Here is a 19,991-nt window from a genome sequence, read left to right on the forward strand (position 1 = left end):
CAAATGTGCTAGAAAAAATAACATCTGCAATAACTACTTCTTTATCCCGGTCTTGCAAGATCAACACTATAAACTGCACTTTCCTTTTCCCACGATGACATTCACCTAATCATCGAAATTTTGGACTGATCATTAAGTCCGGTAGCCTGGGCGTGATTACCATCAAAATATTGAAATTACCGGAAAACCTAAACTGCCCACTGCAAGGGATGTCAAAAAGAGGAAAATGCTCTACCAAACTAATTCAAGAATCAAGCTTAGTAAAATTTGATTAAAATAAAGTAAAATCAAGAAAGATCATCTAATTCAATTTCATTCACGGTATCAATTTGAAATAGGATATATCATAAAGTCATGTATATTTGTAACGGTAGCCTTGCCCTACAAATAATGTGGAAAACATACTTGATGAACATATACATGTCTGGGGCCTAGGCCCTAGGGGCACATATATAGATTATCAAATTGATAATCTTTAGTGATGGTGTTGGCAATTTTGGGTCTCACATGTTAAATATCATGTCATCTTGTTGCCGAGCTGTTCGGCAATTGTCAGCTTGCTATCTTTAAGTTCGAGCTTGAACTTGAATTTTCATGTCAAAGCTGACAGAACTTTGACAATTCTCAGCTTGCTATCTTTAATCCAGAGCTTAAGTTTAAATTTCCATGTCAACACTGATAGAGCTAGAAAACTTCCGGGGCTTTGCCATGTTTATTGATCCCAATTTTAGTTGCAAGTGATAGTTTCTTGTTTCAAGTGTTCATTTTATGACTCGTCTCCACAAACATGATAAGCTTATTCATTTGATCCCTAATCCCTTGTGTTATTCCAGAGACGCATGATTGGGAAAGAAATGACGACCGATGTTTGGATCCTTTTCGGGTTAGATTTAAGTTTATTAGCATTTGATTAATAATAATATTAAACTAGTACTTCTCTTCTTCAATTACTCTTTTTAACACTGTTTTCCATTTTTATCTTAGTCCAACATTTTGCTCCTTATATTTGTCAAATGGTGGTCTTTGCAAACAAACTACATGCCACAACCCTAACCATTTGTAATTTTTAGATAAAAATACAGAATAAATGAAGAAACAAATATATTTAAAATTGTACTATTGAAAAGTACTATTAAATCTGTTACATTATCATATTTATTATTTATGCCAAAATAATTATACCAGTCGAGCAAGTCTCAATTCTCAAAGCAAGTTGTTCTCCTAGTTAAAATGACCGTTCCTGCTTCTACTTGCACCAATTTCAAGCGGGTATTTTATACATATAAGATCAGAAGGAAAAAGATACCATCATTTATACTAGTTCTAAAATATTATCACGCAAACCATACTACAGAGAATCAAAATCTCCAGTGCATAAATAATTCCTAATAAACAACGGATTCTGTAAATCAAAGTATACTCCGCGGAGAACAAGTAAATATCCTAATGCCTTCTTTCAGCAAACTAGCCCTGGTTCACGGTGAGGCAAGTGTCGAGTGTCGAAACACTGAAACAATAACACTATCCAAAAACAGAAAATCTCTCGTCTAGTTTAAGAAATAAGCTCCTATTTTATTGCTAGCATTTGCATATTAACTTCTAACACATGCAGAGGATAGTCCTAAACAAACATAATGTTAGACCCTGCATTGGCGTACATTGGTGGCATGGGTTGGCTAGCGTTGCTGTATGATCCTGGGCCCTGGTTAAGGGGGCTACTACCACTCTCATCTGATGACTCACTTGAGCCTCCTTCTGAAGGACTAACCCCAGGTACTTGAGCACCAAAATTCAACATATGCGGAGGTGGTGCTGGAGATAGTCCAGATTTAGGTTTCTTGCCATCAGCAATAAAGCTGCCAACAATAACCTGGTAAACAATAAAGAAATCTCAGAGTCAAGATAGACAAATCACTGTGCTTGTTCAGCTATAAATGGGGAAAACATTACCTGCACAGGTGTGGCTGCCAGTAATGCTCCTGCAACTCCACCACCCAGTACTCGGCCGTCAGTACCAGCCAAGGACACACTGAGACCATTTGTTCGGCTGTTACCATTATTTTCTGACATAGTTAAGGAACCTGATAATGAGATAATCTCGAATCGTCCCTAAACAAAAAAAAAAAGAAGAAAGATCCAGTCAGATAAAAAGGAACATGTAACAAAGTTACACCCATAACATCCCACCACAGATATTAGACGAATTCAGAGACTTGACCAGTCATGCCTTGCTGAATGATTCCTGAATCCGAAACCGAGGTGAGAAAGAAGATTTTCTACTTTAAATTTATGATAATGGATTGATACCCAAAGTAGAAGTGATGGTAGTTTCCACACTAAAAGTTTTGGGGTTTACCTGTACAAGATGATGTCATCTATTATTATATTAATAGTTATCTGTGTAGAATCACTCTGTCGTTACTGGTTGAGATAACACTTTCTCATCACTTCTGAGGTTGGGAAACGCCAGGGATAGTGGTTCATTTTATACACAATTTGCTCTTTAATTCTAACAAACTCGGAATTTTGTTTTACCAAATCCATCCAACAACAATTCCAATTTGGGTTTGGGATTTGACCAGGCTGTTAGAGATTGTTGATAATAGAAAATTTACTACAATATAATTTTTACAACAGGACCTAGAACATGTTGTTTTGTTGTTTACAGGCATACATCGGATTTTGTATATGTTTGAAAGTGTCTAAATTATGGTGTGGCGTCACTACACTTTTGTCTAATTTTACCACTTTATCATTGTTTTTATCCTCAACTTTGATGGATTTTCATTTTTAACTTGAATGAAAGTCACTGCCCGGTCAATGGTCAGGAGAATGATGTAGGAGCAAAGGATGGCAGATTAAATTGTAAATCAATGGAGATGCCTACATATAACGAGAAAATAATGCCCATCTCACAGTACTCGCAACTATAGATCTACTAGAGTCGAAAGTAAACAAATACATATGAAGCTTGCACATAACTATACAATGAGATTCAATGTTTAATTAATCTTGAACACACCTCATATGACACAGTTCCACCGGTCGTTGCTGGTTGCCGTAGAGTCACATTGGATATGGCACCATTTGCTGACAGGATACAAACAGTTCGTGGCCCTTGCTGCGAAAAAGCCGTAATCTTTGCTGCTACATCCTGCAAATCAGGAGAGAGGAATGCATGTTATGTTTTGGATCAAGGTCTCCATTTCAATGAGCACAAAGATGTAAGTATGAACAAGAAAGCTACCTATAGACTATCAAGGCTTGCTAATGGAGATCACTTACAGAGCAACACAAGTAAAAGCGTATACACAACATGAATTCAACAATGAAAACCCTTTAACTACTACATATATAACAAGTTTCTTCCAACTTCAATACTACAGCTGATACTACTTTTTAAAAGGGTTGAAAGCAACTACACATTATGCATAGAGTATATGTTCTTCAATCTCTCTCTTCCACTACCAATTCTTAGAATGAAGTAATGAACTACCATCATAATACATCAAAGTGAACTGAGAAGCTTCTGATTTGCATATATTATATTGCATGCAGAAATTGGGCAAGCATATTTTTAGAAATATTCAATATTAATATTTTTGGTCAAAAAATATTTTCCCTTTAGTTTAATTATTATTTTGGTAAACAAAACAGTTGGTATCCTTGAACCAAAAACAAAATCCTCGTATACGGCAGAGGGAAACCCAGGATACAAAAACATAATCACAGAGTAAGGAATATACAAAACCCAACTGAAACTAAGAACAATACAGAAACAGGAATCTACTCTCTACAAAGATCTAAGGACGAAAATATCTCAAAACCTTTGAATCTGATACCCATCCAGCTACCTATAACTTCTCACTGTCCTGCACTCTACATATCAACTCAACTGTAAACTTCGCTGAATATCCACTGTTTCCCTCTAACTAAACTGCCCAAAGAATAGCCATAATTGAGGAGATACACAAACAGATTAAACATTTATTCAATGTAAACTCAGCATAAGAGCTAGGCATACCCCAAAACTCCTTTAAAAAAACTTATAAACAACAATCTACAATTATATAAGAAACAGTTTCACCATCTCCCTTCCAGTACACACATCAGCTAGGAGATAAAATAATGTATAGGCACCCTTCTTTGCACATTTACCTGGATATCCAACTTATCTAAACTTAAAGCCAACCAAAAACTATGATCTTGGAAGTAGTTTTACTCTTCCAAGGAATCTTTACCTATTGTTTCATTTCCTAATTGAGGATGAACAAATATCAGAGAAGGTATGTTGAAATCAACTCAGGAAGTTTACCAGGAACTTCTGCATCATTTAAAGGTCTTCTAAACCTGATCCCACATATCCAGACCATCACCTCATTATCCCTTATAACATTGTGGATTACCACCTTACCAATGCAAGAATCACAAATAATCTAAACAGCATAAAGTCTGCAAAATCAACCTTGATTCACATATTACTACATTAGAATGAACACAAGGAAATAAACCATCATAAACACTCGACATATCCATCCACGAGCCCTAAGTCTAGAATCAACCACCTCTTCTAGAATCCCAAAGATTATCGAGCAAGGCCCATCTGATATACACTCCTTAAAACCTTATACCACAAGGAATACTTCACCTACGCAGAACGCCCAAGCCAATTCATGAGAAATGCGCGATTTATATAATTTCAAATCCCAAATCACCACACAACCCCCAACTTAGACTTGCACACAACATCCCACGTAACCAAATGATCTTCCTATTACAGCACAGTACCTTTCCACGAAGAGTCACACAAATATTTCTATGATTTACAAGACCTGTCTTGGAGCACTAAACAAAAACAAATTATATAGAGGGAAAGAAGATAATAATGATAGAATTAAAGTTGATCTATCTACCTGACAGTCATTTATCTAATCTTCTAAAAAACTTTTAAAAAAAGTATATCCCCAAACCTCAAAAATCTGTGACCTATTTCCGCAACACGATGATAGAAAACATCATTGGCTAAATATAGACCTAACTGCTGACTTTTTACCATAATTACCTTATCCCAGAAGGGCCTTGAAAAACCTTAGTTTAATGGTAGTATGATCATATTAAAAAGTAAATATAAATACGAGTTAGTTCTCTTTTCATTAAAATTTGAAATTATACTCGGATCCCAAGTAATAAAAATTTCTATATAAACACATCTAATAAACATCAATTGTAAGTTCCAATTATGATTGATGAATATCTATAATTTAGGCCTGATATGTGTGTACCAATATTGGTGCCCATGTTTCAATCCTTCTCTTCTATAATTAAGAGGTCGTTTGGTATATATTCATTTATCCACGGAGTATGTAAAAGTTAAGTTGTTTGTTTGACAAAAATAATGGATGTTTAAATTCCTTGGAAGTGTGAGTTCTCTTAAAACATGGGAAGTTTCATACCCACCCCCTTGTACTTCCCATGAATTTAACTTCCTACATGTAAACCAAACAAAATTTTCTAATTCATAGGAATTTACTACAGGAATTACATATCAGGGAAGTACAACTTTCTTTTGGAAGTTAATACCCACATGTAAGAAACAAGCACCAAGTATTTCTTCACTCGAGGACAAGCGTCACCTCAAACCCAAACCCTTCCCACTATTCACCAAAGATTATTTTCCATCCCTCATCAGTTGACAAAACCCCATTTAATATTACTCGGAAACACACACATCCGTGTATACCTTATAATTAGTAGTGCTCAGACAAGTATTAATATATCTTCATCTATATTTTACCAACAGCAATATCGAAAATAACTTGTATTCAAGTAGCTTAAATACTATAACATTTTATTATAAAATTACCTCGTAAAAATATAACACATTATATATATATATATATATTACATTTTACACATGTGAATCACCATATTCCCATACGTATGCTTACTTCTTAGTTAGGCACTTACATGAGCTTATTTTAATTTCTAGTACGGAATTAAGTGGCATAATTGTACACCCTTTTATTTTGTAAACAAATTAATTCTAATGAAGTATCTGATGTCTACTTGAGTTTTTTTTTTTGGCTCCACTCTGTTCCCTAAAAATTTTACAATTTCTTTTTTGCATTCCTTGGCATGGAAAATCCCAATATTAAATGTTGAATTCAGAAATATAAAAAAAACATGATAGAGGCCACTTTTACAGCAAGTGGTTCGTGAAGTGAAGCAAAGAGCCACTAGTAACTACTCCTTCTGTCCCTCTCATTTCTTAACATTTTCTTTTCACTGCTTGGCACACACTTTAATGCACTTATAAAACATTGTTCCATAACTTATTTCTAAATTTTCTTTTTTGCATAAAAATTTAAACATAAAATTTTTATTCGGAGAAAAAAAAAATTGTTATAGAACTATACTTTATAGGAGCATCACCCCGTCCCCCAATGTTAAGAATTGAGAGGGACGGATGGGGTAATAATTTTGAGGAAAATAATTGATTTGAAAACAAATAAATGTAATAATTTTACGAATGTTATGCTTCATGTAATAATTTTAATAACTTCAAAGAAGGAATGTCTCTATGAAATTTTATAACCTATTAATTAATTACACAAATTCCTCCAACTTTATGAAGCTTCCAGAGGTAATAAATCTCACACCTTATACTGGAGAAGTGTGAAGGCCAGGTGATATATTATCACTATTCACCCCAGTAGTTTAGAGGATATTCTATCTACTTATGTCTCTACTCTCTCAACTAATTTGTTATCATATTTAGGCAAGATTAGGCGATCACATTCAATTATTTTAATGGAGTTTATTCTATTAATGTTACAACATGCATCATCACATTGTTTACTCGTTAAATTTGCTAGTGTTAGCACCAGTATGATATAAGATATATATACCATTTCACCAGCATCCTTCGCCATGTCTTCTCAGACTACAAGTTTGCATATATTATAGAAGTAAATTACATTACGCATCCCCAGCTTATCGCAATAGCTTTTTTGCGCCACAGACTTCAGTACACTATCTTCTAAAGAACTTACTTCGCACACCCCAGCTTGGTTTACATGACAACGTTTAAAGTCAAAGGAAATACAATTAATCTTAAAAATACTTTAGTACGTCTTAAATGAAAAAACGCATCGGCGGCATACTTCTTTATATGCCAACCTCAGGCAACCAAAGCTCTAAACCCGTGAAAGTTAAACAAAAGTTTTCCCTTGCTGAGCCAGCTGTTAAAACTAGAGGCATTCCAGCAATCAAATTTAAATCCCTATATTAAAAAGTAGGTATGGAAAATATACCTAAGGCTGTTTTGTAATTTGGCTACTGGTTGTACAAAGAAATTAAAATAATTTGGATCCTCAAAGATAATTACATACAAAATACCTCAGGTAGTAATAAAGTTTTGTAATTTGCCTATTAGTTGCACAAAACTATAAAAAAAGACTGGAGTTTTAATGACTGTTTAAATTACACCTGATCAATCAAGCATACTGCATCTAGGAAACAATTTATAGAGAAATCTAAAGATACCCTATTAATCCTCTAGATACAAAAAACATAATAGTCGGCCATCAAAACACCAATAACAGCAAACAACTTGCTCCCTAAATTCTCTAAATATTAGATGATTATAGTATACCATAAACAAATAAAAGAATAATAGCAACAAAATAATATACAAAAACAAAAATGTATTTATTTAAGATTTATACCTCTCCGGCATTAACAGTAATCACATGAGGCGTAAATCCAACTCCATATGTTCCTGCACAACAATACAATCAATCATTCACCACAAACTTCTCAGTATTTACTATATTAGAACCTCCTACAATTAATACCTCGTAACTTAATAGCCTTGATATATTAGTTCCCGTTTATTGCCAAGACATGATAAATTCACTGTTCTATAGTTACGGTAAAAAAATTAAAATTATCCAAGGCTATTAATGGGTAAAACAGAGCACAAACCTAGAGCATCGAGCTGCTTCTTCCCAGAACCAGGTGGCCTCCCTCTCCCTTTCTTCGAAGACTCGGATCCCGCAACCACACCTCCAGTCCCCGGGCCACCAGAATTCCCATCTCCATGACCTCCAACCGCCACAGCTCCAACAGGCGACAATCCCAGCGCAATGTTGCCATCGGCCGAGTACTTCCTCGGCCTCCCTCTCTTCTTCCTGGCCGGTTCCATACTAAACCCGGCCGATCCATCACTATACTGCGAATTAATCGCCTCCAACGGCTTCGGCTCACTGGAATTGTACGTGAACCGGTTGGGATCGTGCTGCATCAGCGCCGCCGAGGCGGAATCAATGTTGATACCGGCGTTATTATTGTTATTGTTCGTGTTTCCATTGTTGTTGTGTTGGATTTGCGGCGCGTAGGGATTGAGTTGTGGAGCCATCATCATTACTTGCTGCTGTTGCTGGTGGTGGTGGAGCTGTTGTTGTTGCTGTTGTTGTTGCTGTTGTTGCTGGTGGTGGTGTTGCGGTGGTTGTTGGTGGTGGTGCGGCGGTGGCGATTCCATTGGTACGACGGGGATTTAGTGAATTTTTAGAGTGAGAAAAAGCGGAGTTGTAGGTGAGAGAGAAAGGGGGAATAGAGGTGAAAAGAGAGTAGAATATATGGATAGATAAATAACGCAGCCGAAAGCTATATATTGGATTATTTGGAATTCAGAACCGGGTTTTAAAATCGAGATTAGGGTTTTAATTAGATTAACCGATATGGGTTGATAAATCTGACGAGATTAGTATTCGGGTTTTATATTAAATTATTTGGATTGTAAATCTAACGGGATTAGTATTCGAGTTTTATATTGGATTATTTGAAATTCACAACATGGTTTTGAAATTGAGATTAGGGTTAATCAGATTAATCGACAAGAGTCGGAAAATTTGACGGGATTAGTATTCAGATTTTATATTGGATTATTTGGAATTCATAGCAGGATTTTGAAATCGAGATTAGGAGTTTAATCAGATTAATTGATACGGGTTGGTAAATCTAAAAGAGTTAGTATTTGAATTTCTAATATTTTATCTGATTTAAATTAATTATATTGATTTATATTTTTTTCATCATATTATGGTTTTACATTATTCTAAATAAAATTTGTCCCACATGTTACACAGATTTAGTACAAATATAATTATACGATTTAGAAAACGAAAATATAGAATATAGAATATTAAAAATAAATTATGTATATCATTCTTTGAATAATTAATATATTCATGACATTTCTTTATTGATAATGTCTTCTTGTTTATGAGATTAATATTTTTATTTAATTTGAAATATATAAATAATGTAACTAGATATTAAAATCACGCATTAACAAATTATTACGAAATTAATATAAATAATTTATTAAATATACTCATTAATTTAAAGGAAAATCTACAAAACTAACTACCTTTTCTTTTATTATTTTCAAAAATACAACCTTTCAGAATTATTTTTAAAAATACATTTTCATAATTTATTTTTTTTCAAAAATACGGTTTGCAACTTTTGCAACCTCATTTGCAACTCTAGGCGGCGCCAGCCGTGTTGCAACCTCTTTTGCAACTTCATATGCAACTGAATTCCAATTTTCAAATGTCATTTTCGACCTCATTTTCGGAATTGATATATATATACATATAAATATATATATATATATATATATATATATATATATATATATATATATATATATATATATATATATATATATATATATATATATATATATATATATATATATATATATATATATATATATATGGAACAGGTCCACAGCCACCGGTGGATAAAGACCGGTTTCCAGCCACCAAATCATAACCACTCATTGCTGTGATCCTACGGTTGAAAAAGAGACTCCCCGCAATGAAACATTGAAACCCCGCAATGAAACATTGCGGGTATACTTGTCCCCGCAATGAATCATTGCTGGGATACAAGTCCCCGCAATGTTTCATTGCTGGGAGTCTCCTTTTTTTCCTTGGACCCTTTTACCCCTCCTTTCACATATCATATGCCTTGTAGAGTTTATTTAACATTTTAAATTATATTAAAAATATTGTTAATATTAGAAGTAATGAGAAAATTTTAATTTTTCTTAGTACAATATATGAATAATTTTCTATCTAATTTCTATATATTTTTATCTTATTAAATATTTTATGTCTTTTTGCTATACAAATAATTTTACTTATTTGAACACTACTGCTTGTTTCTTAAATATATCGAACATATGTTTGAACTACATAGTTCACATGCTCTTTTAAGGTTGATTTACTTTTTGCAGCTAAAGTTGAATTATTTTATTACAAATTATTCATTTTTTCCAATTCTCTTTTGTACTGGTAGTGTTTTCAAATATACTCGAAAATATTAAAATCAAAGATGAATATCGAAATTATGAATTAACATCACTTAAATTGGTCGAATATTATTAAGAACATATAAGAAGAGTTTTTTTGACAAATTATTAACTTTTTCCAGTTCTCGTATGTAAAAGTAGCGTTCTGAATATATATTCGAACAAATGCAAATCAATAATACTCAAACAAAAACAAATCAAAGAAAAATATCTGAATTATTAATAAATGTTACTTAAATTAGTGAAATATTAGTAAGAACACATATATTAATATTTTTTAGCTAAAGTAGTATAAATTCTTACAATTTATTGAACTTTTTAAAATATTTTAAACAAAACAAGTAATATTTTCATCCCCGCAATGTTTCATTGTGGGGATAGTTTACATAATTTTCATCCCCGCAATGATTCATTGCGGGGTGTTAAATTTGATTAACAAGGTGGTTGGATGAGGTGGATAGTTTTTGTTGAAAAAGATACCCGTCATGAGTCATTGTGGGTATGTTTTTTCTAAAATAGACCCCGCATTGATTCATTGCGGGGTGTTTTTTTTTTTTAAAAGATACCCGCAATGATTCATTGCGGGGTTTATTTTTTTTACTCCAAAACAACCAAATAAAGATTCGAACCTTGTACCTTGCGTTTTCAAGACAAGTAAAGAAACCAATTTGACAATGGATGTTTCACTGATAGTTGTCCACTAGGATTGAGATATATAACTTTTGAAATAAAATTCAATAATAAATAAATTCAACAAATATATTGAATTTGATAATGTAACTTAATTATTAATTTAATTTAATTAATAATTTAATTAAATTATTTTTATATTCGGGCGTTTTAATTAATTTTATACTCTATAAAAATCAATTTTATATTAAAATAATTTAATTTAATTAATAATAAATAATAAAATGACATGGGTGAGGTAGATAGAGTAATTTTGTTGTTACGGGTAGGTAAAAACATTAATTACGCTCCATGCAATAGTTCATTGCGGGTATTAAAAGTACCCAGCAATGTTTCATTGCGGGGTGTATTAGTACCCGCAATGTTTCATTGCGGGGAGTATTAGTACCCGCAATGTTTCATTGCGGGGACCGTAATTAATGTTTTTTACCTACCAGTTACAACAAAATTACTCTATCTCCTTCACCCATTTCATTCTTTGATTTTGAACGTTTTGAAGATAAAAAAAGGTACTTCTCCTTAACTTATGGCATATTTATTTGATAATGATTCTAGTTCTTCTAGTGATCATGATAATTTCGATTATGCTTCCGTTGCAAATCCTTTTATGCGTAGGAAAAAAGCTAATGTTGTAAATGAGGTAATTTATGTTGAAGAAGATGATTATGTTGATAAAGGAAAAAAAAAAGGTTATTTTTGTCGATGATGAAGATGATTGTCATGATAATAGTGGGAAAAAGGATGATAATACAAGTTTTGGAAGAAGTGAACGGAAAAATGATTATGATAATGTTGATGTTGGGGAAAAAATACATGATTTTACTTTTTCCAATATGAATGATGTTGTTCCTTGTAGTGGCATGTTGTTTGATAATTTAGATGAGGTGGAAAGATTTTATCGGGATTACGGGCGTAGGGTTGGATTCGAGGTTATCATTAGAAATACTCATAGGCATTCTAGAAGCAATGAAGCTTGTTCACGTATGTATATTTGCCGGCTAGGTGGGAGAGTATGTTCAAGTTCGGCTAATGTTGATGAGGAATTGAATTTAAAAAGGACTCGTGATACAATTGATCGGACAAAATGTAAGGCTCGAATTTCGGTTGTTCATAGAGTGAAGACGGATAAATGGGAAATAACCACAGTAGAGTTAGAACACAATCATCCAATGGTTACCTCAGACAAAGTACAATTCATGCAAAGATCGCGTAATATAGGTCCGGTTGCCCGATCTTTAATTGAGACGTTGAACAAATCGGGAATAGGACCCTCAAAAGTGTTGAAAGTGATGGGGGAAGCTCTCGGTGGATTAAAGAATGTTGGTTTTACTAATCAAGACATACGTAATGTTTTACGTAACATTCGACGTCAAGTGTTTGATGGTGGTGACGCAATGTCCGGGTTGGCTTTGTTAGAGGAGTTAAAGGGGAATAATTTCGGGAAGTTTTTCTATCGGTTTGATATGGATGGCGAGAATCGGGTTAAGGCTTTGGTGTGGGTTGACCCTCGATCGGCAAATGAATACAAGAATTTTGGTGATGTGGTTACATTCGACTCAACTTATCGGACTAATAGGTATTGTATGATTATATAAAGCATTGATCATAAAGTGCATAATTTTTTAAATTTATTTTTTTTGAATAAATTTTCAAATAACAAATTCGTATTCAAAAAAAATATTATAAAAATATATTTTAAAAAATCTTTGAAAACATATCAAAACATAGCGTATAAATTGAACGGACTAATAAGCTTTAACTATATATATATATATATATATATATATATATATATATATATATATATATAGGGTTACTCCAGTGAGAACTTCTTAAAATGAGAACCATGAGAACTTCCTTAATTTATCATATTTTGGCTAATCTAAACATCAAACTAGTGGGTACCCAATATAAAAAATGTATATAAAACTAGTCTCTTCCTAGCTAGTCTAAAAAAAAAATTCAAAAAAAAATTCAAAAAAAAAAGTCCACTGCCACATCATCAGTGATTTTATTTTTTTATTATTTTTTTATTTTTTTTTCGACTAGCTAGGTGGAGACCGTAATTATATACATTTTTTGTGAAGGTGCCCCTGGCGGGGCCCTTCAAATGAATGAGATATTGATAAATTAAACAAGTTCTCACGGTTCTCATTTTAAGAAAGTTCTCATTTGAGCAAGTGCCTATATATATATATATATATATATATATATATATATATAGGGGTTTGTTCAAATACAAACCAACTTTATCATAAAAACCTAAAAACCAATTTCAAAACTAAACAAATATCCCCCCAAACTCTTAAAAACTAACAATATCACCCCCCCTAGCTTTGCCATCAACTTCCCCAAACTTACACTTTCCACCCCGCCACGTCACCACGCCACGTCAGCGCAGGGGGTCCCCCACTGCTGACGTGGCACTGCCACGTCAGCACTGGGTCACACCCACTGCTGACGTGGCACTGCCACGTCATCTGCCACGTCAGCACCTGCTGACGTGGCACTGCCACGTCATCTGCCACGTCAGCAGTGGGCTGACCCAGTGCTGACGTGGCAGCTGATGTGGCAGTGCCACGTCAGCAGGTGCTGACGTGGCAGATGATTTCAGCAGTGGACCCCCTCCGGAAAAATAAAAAAAATAAAAAATAAAAAAGATTGGAGTGCTCATAGCAAAAATGGGAGTGGAAATAGTGGTTTTTAGGTTTGTATGAGAGTGTGGTTTGTAGTGGAATAAGCCCCTATATATATATATATATATATATATAGGAGGAAGATCCTAAGAAAACCCAGCATATCAAGAAAACCGAGGAACCCATTTAATCATCGTTGATCTTAAAATCATGTTTTTAATTGTGATTTATTAAAAAGGCAATCAAATCTAATTTATAAAGGGCAGTATAGTAATATACATATCAACGTATTCATTCAATAATACATTCCATGTTTAGATAGATTTTTAATTCTGATAAATTATTTTTTCTTCGTGCAGACATATGGAAAGAATCTAAACGTCCATTTTCTCTTTAAAAGCTTCAGTTACAAGCTTAAACTCCATGGCAGACGAGGAACTCGACTTCACCGAAAAAGGTTAGTCATAGAATTATAGTAGCAGAATAGTATAAGACATAGAATTATAGAAGCAGAATACTATATTTCGCCTGATACGAGTTCTTCTCATCACTATTTCTTTTTAATTCTATACAGTCATGGATAGTAGTAGGGAATCCGAATCGCTACAAGATTTACAGAGCATGGGCTACATTCCCCTATGTGTTGCTAAGGAGAAACCGTTTTTGAATAAAAAATTCAAGAACTTGCAATCGGCTTCTGAATTCTATAGAGAATATGGAAGAGTTTGTGGTTTCGATATACGGAAAGCACAAGAAAAAAGCGACTGTTTAGGAATCACAACACTAAAAGTCTGAAGATGGTTTTGAATCTTACAAACACAAGATTCGGAAAACAAAGTCTGAAGATGGTTTTTCAATTTTAAAAATCTTCATGGAATCTATATTTATGGTAGTTTACAACTATTCTATATTGTCTTTTGCAGGGGATTGGAAGTCTGCTTTATTCATATCAAGAGATCAAGCGGACAATAGTAGTGAAGCTTGTTGAACTAAACAGTCTACCGGGATGTAGAGAATCTCTTCAGGAACCTGCAAGGAAATTTACGGATTAAAAAAGGATTTCAGCAAGATAGTTGAATGTGTTTTGGATAGTTCCAACTAAACATTTTTCAAGGATCAAGAAGATAAAACTTTATCAGTTTTTATCTTTTCAGAATTCTAGTATAAACCTCTACTGTTATCTTTTTAGTAAGACCTCGTCTGAATAGATTTGTGAATTTAGAACGTTTGTTTAAAGTTCCAAGTTTTTATTGTATGGATTCCATTCAGTGTATGGATTCCTTTAAGGGTTCTAACACAAAAAAAACGTTATTTATAATCAACGCTTTCCATGTAAGGATACAAAAGAAGATAACGGTAATTAATAGATTCAATTAGGTAATAGTTGTTCCCTCTTTTATCAAAAATGATAACATCTATCCATCTAGAGTTTCGTTTTCATCCTCTCTTTGTAATACTTTTTGAACAAGATTCCATGTAATATTGGTAAGACTAACCGAATAAGATCAATCACACATTATACCCATTATAGTCTTTTTTAAACGGATTCTCCCTATCTTAATCAATCAAGTAATCATTTAAAGTAAGTTGAAATTTAATTTCAAATTTCAAAATCTAAAAAATTCAAATTTAATTTCAAACTTTAAAAATTAAAAAATTCATGTCTAAAGGATTTAAAATTAACTTTTTTACATTATACATACATGTTGTATTATACTGTTTATAATTAGATATCATAAAGAATCTTGTGTGTGTATATTTACATTTTAGAAAAGCAAGTCAAAAGAAAAAAATTGGTCGATTATCTTAGAGAATCTCACCATTGGGTTATAAAAGCATGTCAAAAAAAAAGATCGAATATCATAGAGAATCTTGTTTATTTATTTTGTGTTATCTTGTGTATGATAACGAATCTCTTACCATTGTTATAACGGATCATCTAATAATTTTGTATATTACGATCTTTTAAGTGTTTTATTAATAACTTAATATTTTTCTAAGATTCTCCTAAGTGCTCTATTAATGTAAAATATTTTTTTTTCAAGGATCCTTTCAAGTGTTTTACTAATTTAATAATTTAAATTAGTAAAACACTTCAAAGAATCTCAGAAAATCTCTTAGATATTTAAATAAAATAAATTTTTCTTAAGATTCTTTCAAGTGTTTTACTCATTTAAATATATTTAAGATATGTCTGAGATTCTTTTAAGTGTTTTACTAATTAAAATTGAATATTTATTTTAAGATTCTCTTAGGCGTTTTGCTAATTTAAAAATATTTAAAATTTTCTAAGATTCTCTTGAGTGCTCTATTAATTTAAAATAAATTTTTTCCAAGATTCTTTCAAGTGTTTTACTCGTTTAAATATATTAAAGATTTTTCTGAGATTCTTTTAAGTGTTTACTAATTTGAATTGAATATTTTTTTACGATTCTATTAAGTGTTTTACTAATTTAAAAATATTTAAGATTTTTCAAGATTCTCTTAAGTGTTTCACTAATTTAAAATTATTTAAGACTTTTTAGGATTTTCTCAAGTGCTCTAATTATTTAACATATTTTTTTTTCTAAGATTTTTCTGAGATTTTTATAAGTGTTTTAGTATTTTAAATTGAATATTTTTTTGGATTCTCTTAGGTGTTTTGCTAATTTAAAAATATTTAAGATTTTCTAAGATTCTCTTAAGCGTTCTATTAATTTAAAATAATTTTTTTCTATGCTTCTTTCAAGTGATTTACTTATTTAAATATATTTAAGTTTTTCTGAGATTCTTTCAAGTGTTTTTTAGAGTTCAGCCATTCCCACAAGTATTCCTTATTCCCATTGATTTTGTTGTATTCGGTATCTACACCCTTCTTACAATTAGTGATCTCAGTTGACTTCCTTCCTGAATCCTCAGATGAACTCAGTATGTCAAGAACAAAATCTATAGCTTCCTCATTTAGATTAACAAATCTATTCTTCAACACATCGATTATGTTATCAGAATGGTATCTTAGACTGTCAGCGGTAAACAATTGAAAATGTTGCAACTGTAGGTTGTCTAGTTCATCAACTGATTCCCTCATGTATTGGTATTATACCACAAGGAAAGGAACAGATCCACTAAAGCATTGTCTTGATGGGTTTATAATCCATTGATCAAAATTATCACCAAGACATTATAATGGATACCCACACCAGTTATATTTGAAGTACTAATCCAAATCACCAAAATAAGACAGAATCTTCTACCACACATAAGGTGTTCTGGAACCCTTATTAGAACATTGGCGAGGACTGTTGGAAATACTGATTATTATAGCAACATAGAGGCAGTTATATATCATATTAAACAAGCCAAGGCCAAGCAAGTTGAAACAAAACGTGAAGGTAAAACACATGCATATCAGTGACTGTAAGAATAGAGGAAGGAAAGAAGTTGTACCAGTAGCCATAGCTTGAGCCAACAACATGTACAACAAGAAAATCACATGAACAGCTGAGTCGTCAGGCCTTATACGAAGACCTGACTGCTCTTGAAGAGATTATTGCCCCCACCTGCTGCACTGGGGATGCTTGCAACACCTCCTCCAGGATAAAACAGCACAGAGCTTTGGTTAAGCAGCACCTCCAAAGCTCAACAGCGACTTGCTCCTCACTCGCCGGGAAACCACGAACTGACTAGTGTATGAGAGAGGGAGAGAGAGCAGAGAGGTAGTGAAGAAGAGAGAATGTTAGGTGTAGTGTATAACAATCAGCTGCTTAGGCCTCTATTTATAGGAGAGGCTAAGTGTAACTGATACACCTCAATTTAATATCGAATAAAAACCGTCCAATTAATTAAATAAATCAAAAACGTATGATTTGTATTTAAATAAAATAATAACGGTTTTTATACATTAAAACCCACATTTAACCAGCCGTTTTGATATATATATAATTAATTTATATTAGTTACATGTCCAGATTCAGTGTATCTTGACTTGGCTTTGACTCGGCCCATAAGAATTGAACCCAGTCCAAGAGAGCCCAACAGAGGCACTAACCCAGCCCAACTGATTAAATAATTTAATTAAATTAAATCAAAACCGAAATAAAATTCCCCGCCCAGGTCGCCTCGCGTACGCGAGACGCCGAGACATTCGCCCAAATCGCCCTTCGACCCGACCCGACCCGAGTCGTGTCGTGACGTGACGTGCCGAGGCGAGGCGTGGCGGGCGGGGCGGCAGCGGCGGCGCGCGCGTGGGCTCGTGAGAACACCATGCACCATAACACACCATAGTAGTTATGCACTACCCATGTGTGTTATACTATATAAAGCCAACACCCCCTTTATTTCTTTCTATGTGGGACAAACACATTCTCAAAACAAGCTCTTTCAAGCTACTAACTTCAGCTTCATTTCTCTTATGGATTTCATTAAGAAAATTCTTAAACCCATACATGAAAGTTTAAGTCCCGATATCTAGAAACAACTTCCAATCATTAGATTATGGAATTAACAACAAGAACATAATAAAATTATGAACTTAATAACTCCATTTTCTAACAATCCCCCACAAATCCATACAGAAATGTGTTTCAGGTTTCTCATCATGACTTGTTTTTCAGAGTCGGTACCCTTCCGGGTTTGAACCCTCCTAAGTTCTCTACTTCAATGGCTACCGGATTCAGATGGAATATCGCACCTTGAATCTTAATCCGTTGGGTGTAACCACTTTCCATAGACAACGACAAATCAACGGCTATGGAGCCAATCTACGGCTTTGAGACATTAATGGTCATGTCTCGATCCTGTTCGTCGAATGCTTCAAGGAATAACCCTTTCCTCTAATTGCGACCACACAATTACATTCGCTTAGCTGGGCATCTCCAGAGATATACTGCTAATATCTCGTCTAACGACTTGATCCCATTCAGAGTTGTAACACTCTTACTATCTTTGCAGTCACAGTACCTTCTAGGTTTACAGGGGATAGACTCAGATACATGAGTATCATCTATGTAGCAAAGGTACTACCAATTCACCCTTACAGCTTGTTATTACCACATTGAATACACTTCGAGGGATCTCCTCTCATGTGTATTGGGTTCCCACTGTTGATGAATTATGATGGGTTGACAGTCCCATCCCCAACCTTGACTTAAGGACTACTGCAGGTTCCAGTCCTTTAGTCAAAGGATCAGCTATATTATTCTGAGTTCCTATGAACTCTATAGCTATAATCCTGTCAGACACTAACCCCCTTATAGACTTAAGTCTAACTTGGATGTGTCTCTTTGTTTTAGCATTATGCTTTTTACTGCTAATCTTGTCAATAGTTGTTCGACTATCACAATGAATAGCAATCGCAGGAAGCGGTCTGCTTACTACAGGTAATGTGGACATAAGCCCATGTAGCCATTCAGCCTCCGTCCCAGTGGCATCAAGTGCACACAACTCAGCCTCAAATGTCGACCGAGTCACAATAGTCTGTCTAGTCGACTTCCAGGATACTGCTCCACCCGCAAGGGTGAACACATATGCAGTCACTCCATTGGAACCAGACTTCTTAGCTATCCAACTTGCATCACTGTACCCTTCAAGTACACCAGGAAATCTCCTATAGTGTAAACTAAGGTACATTGTGCCTTTCAGATATCTAAGTACTCTATCAAGAGCATCCCAATGAGTTCTGTTTGGACAGCTTTTATATCTAGCCAACTTAGACACAGAATATGAGATATCTGGTCTAGTACAGTTAGCAAGATACTGCAAGCTCCCAATAATCTGAGAATACCTTAACTGAGACACAGGAACTCCAGAAGTATTCTTGACAAGGGCAACTTTAGGATCATAGGGTGTACTAGCGATTCTACACTGTGAATAACCATATTTCTCAAGTATAGATTTCTCTATATAATGAGATTGAGTCAAGGTTATTCCTTCAGTTGACTGAATCAGTTTGATTCCAAGAATCACACTAGCCTCCCCCATATCCTTCATTTCAAAGTGCCTTTTTAAGAATGCTTTTGTCTCGTTAATCATCTCAATATTGGTTCCAAACAATAAGATGTCATCCACATATAGGCATAAAATGACATACTCACTACCTTTAACTTTGGTGTAGACACACTTATCATTTTCATTAACTACATAACTGAATGGCAATACAGTATCATCAAACTTTTTATGCTAATCCCTGGGAGCTTGTTTCAAGCCATAGATGGACTTGATTAACTTACATACTTTCCTTTCATTGCCAGATGCAACAAATCCCTCAGGTTGATCCATATAAATCTCCTCTTCAAGTTCACCAT

At 33.8% G+C, this 19,991-nt stretch overlaps 2 protein-coding genes across 2 annotated transcripts; one reads left to right on the forward strand and one right to left on the reverse strand.

Moving 5' to 3' along the window:
• Nucleotides 1-1,340: 1,340 nt before the first annotated feature.
• On the reverse strand, nucleotides 1,341-8,647 carry LOC108193220 (AT-hook motif nuclear-localized protein 13). Its single transcript, XM_017359791.2, has 5 exons — nucleotides 7,987-8,647; nucleotides 7,728-7,780; nucleotides 3,023-3,154; nucleotides 1,951-2,109; nucleotides 1,341-1,870 (listed from the first exon to the last, which is right to left on the reverse strand). Exons 1-5 carry the CDS (start codon nucleotides 8,540-8,542, stop codon nucleotides 1,622-1,624), a joined length of 1,149 nt encoding a protein of 382 aa, XP_017215280.1. The 5' UTR covers nucleotides 8,543-8,647; the 3' UTR covers nucleotides 1,341-1,621.
• A 3,086-nt stretch (nucleotides 8,648-11,733) lies between these two features.
• Nucleotides 11,734-12,669, forward strand: LOC108194804 (protein FAR1-RELATED SEQUENCE 5-like). Its single transcript, XM_017361742.2, has one exon. The coding sequence runs from the start codon at nucleotides 11,734-11,736 to the stop codon at nucleotides 12,667-12,669; it is 936 nt and encodes a 311-aa protein (XP_017217231.2).
• Nucleotides 12,670-19,991: the final 7,322 nt, after the last annotated feature.

The sequence above is a fragment of the Daucus carota genome, chromosome 7, assembly GCF_001625215.2.
Source record: "Daucus carota subsp. sativus chromosome 7, DH1 v3.0, whole genome shotgun sequence".
Taxonomy (NCBI): Eukaryota; Viridiplantae; Streptophyta; class Magnoliopsida; order Apiales; family Apiaceae; genus Daucus; species Daucus carota.

Excerpts from the sequence above, each read along its gene's own strand:
- LOC108193220 (XM_017359791.2), bottom strand. The coding sequence starts at position 8,542 with ATGGAATCGCCACCGCCGCACCACCACCAACAACCACCGCAACACCAC. Across the intron at positions 7,781-7,986 it reads GAAGCAGCTCGATGCTCTAG|GAACATATGGAGTTGGATTT; the intron begins GTTTGTGCTCTG and ends ATTGTTGTGCAG. Across the intron at positions 1,871-1,950 it reads TGGCAGCCACACCTGTGCAG|GTTATTGTTGGCAGCTTTAT; the intron begins GTAATGTTTTCC and ends ATTGTTTACCAG.
- LOC108194804 (XM_017361742.2), top strand. The coding sequence starts at position 11,734 with ATGATTATGTTGATAAAGGAAAAAAAAAAGGTTATTTTTGTCGATGAT.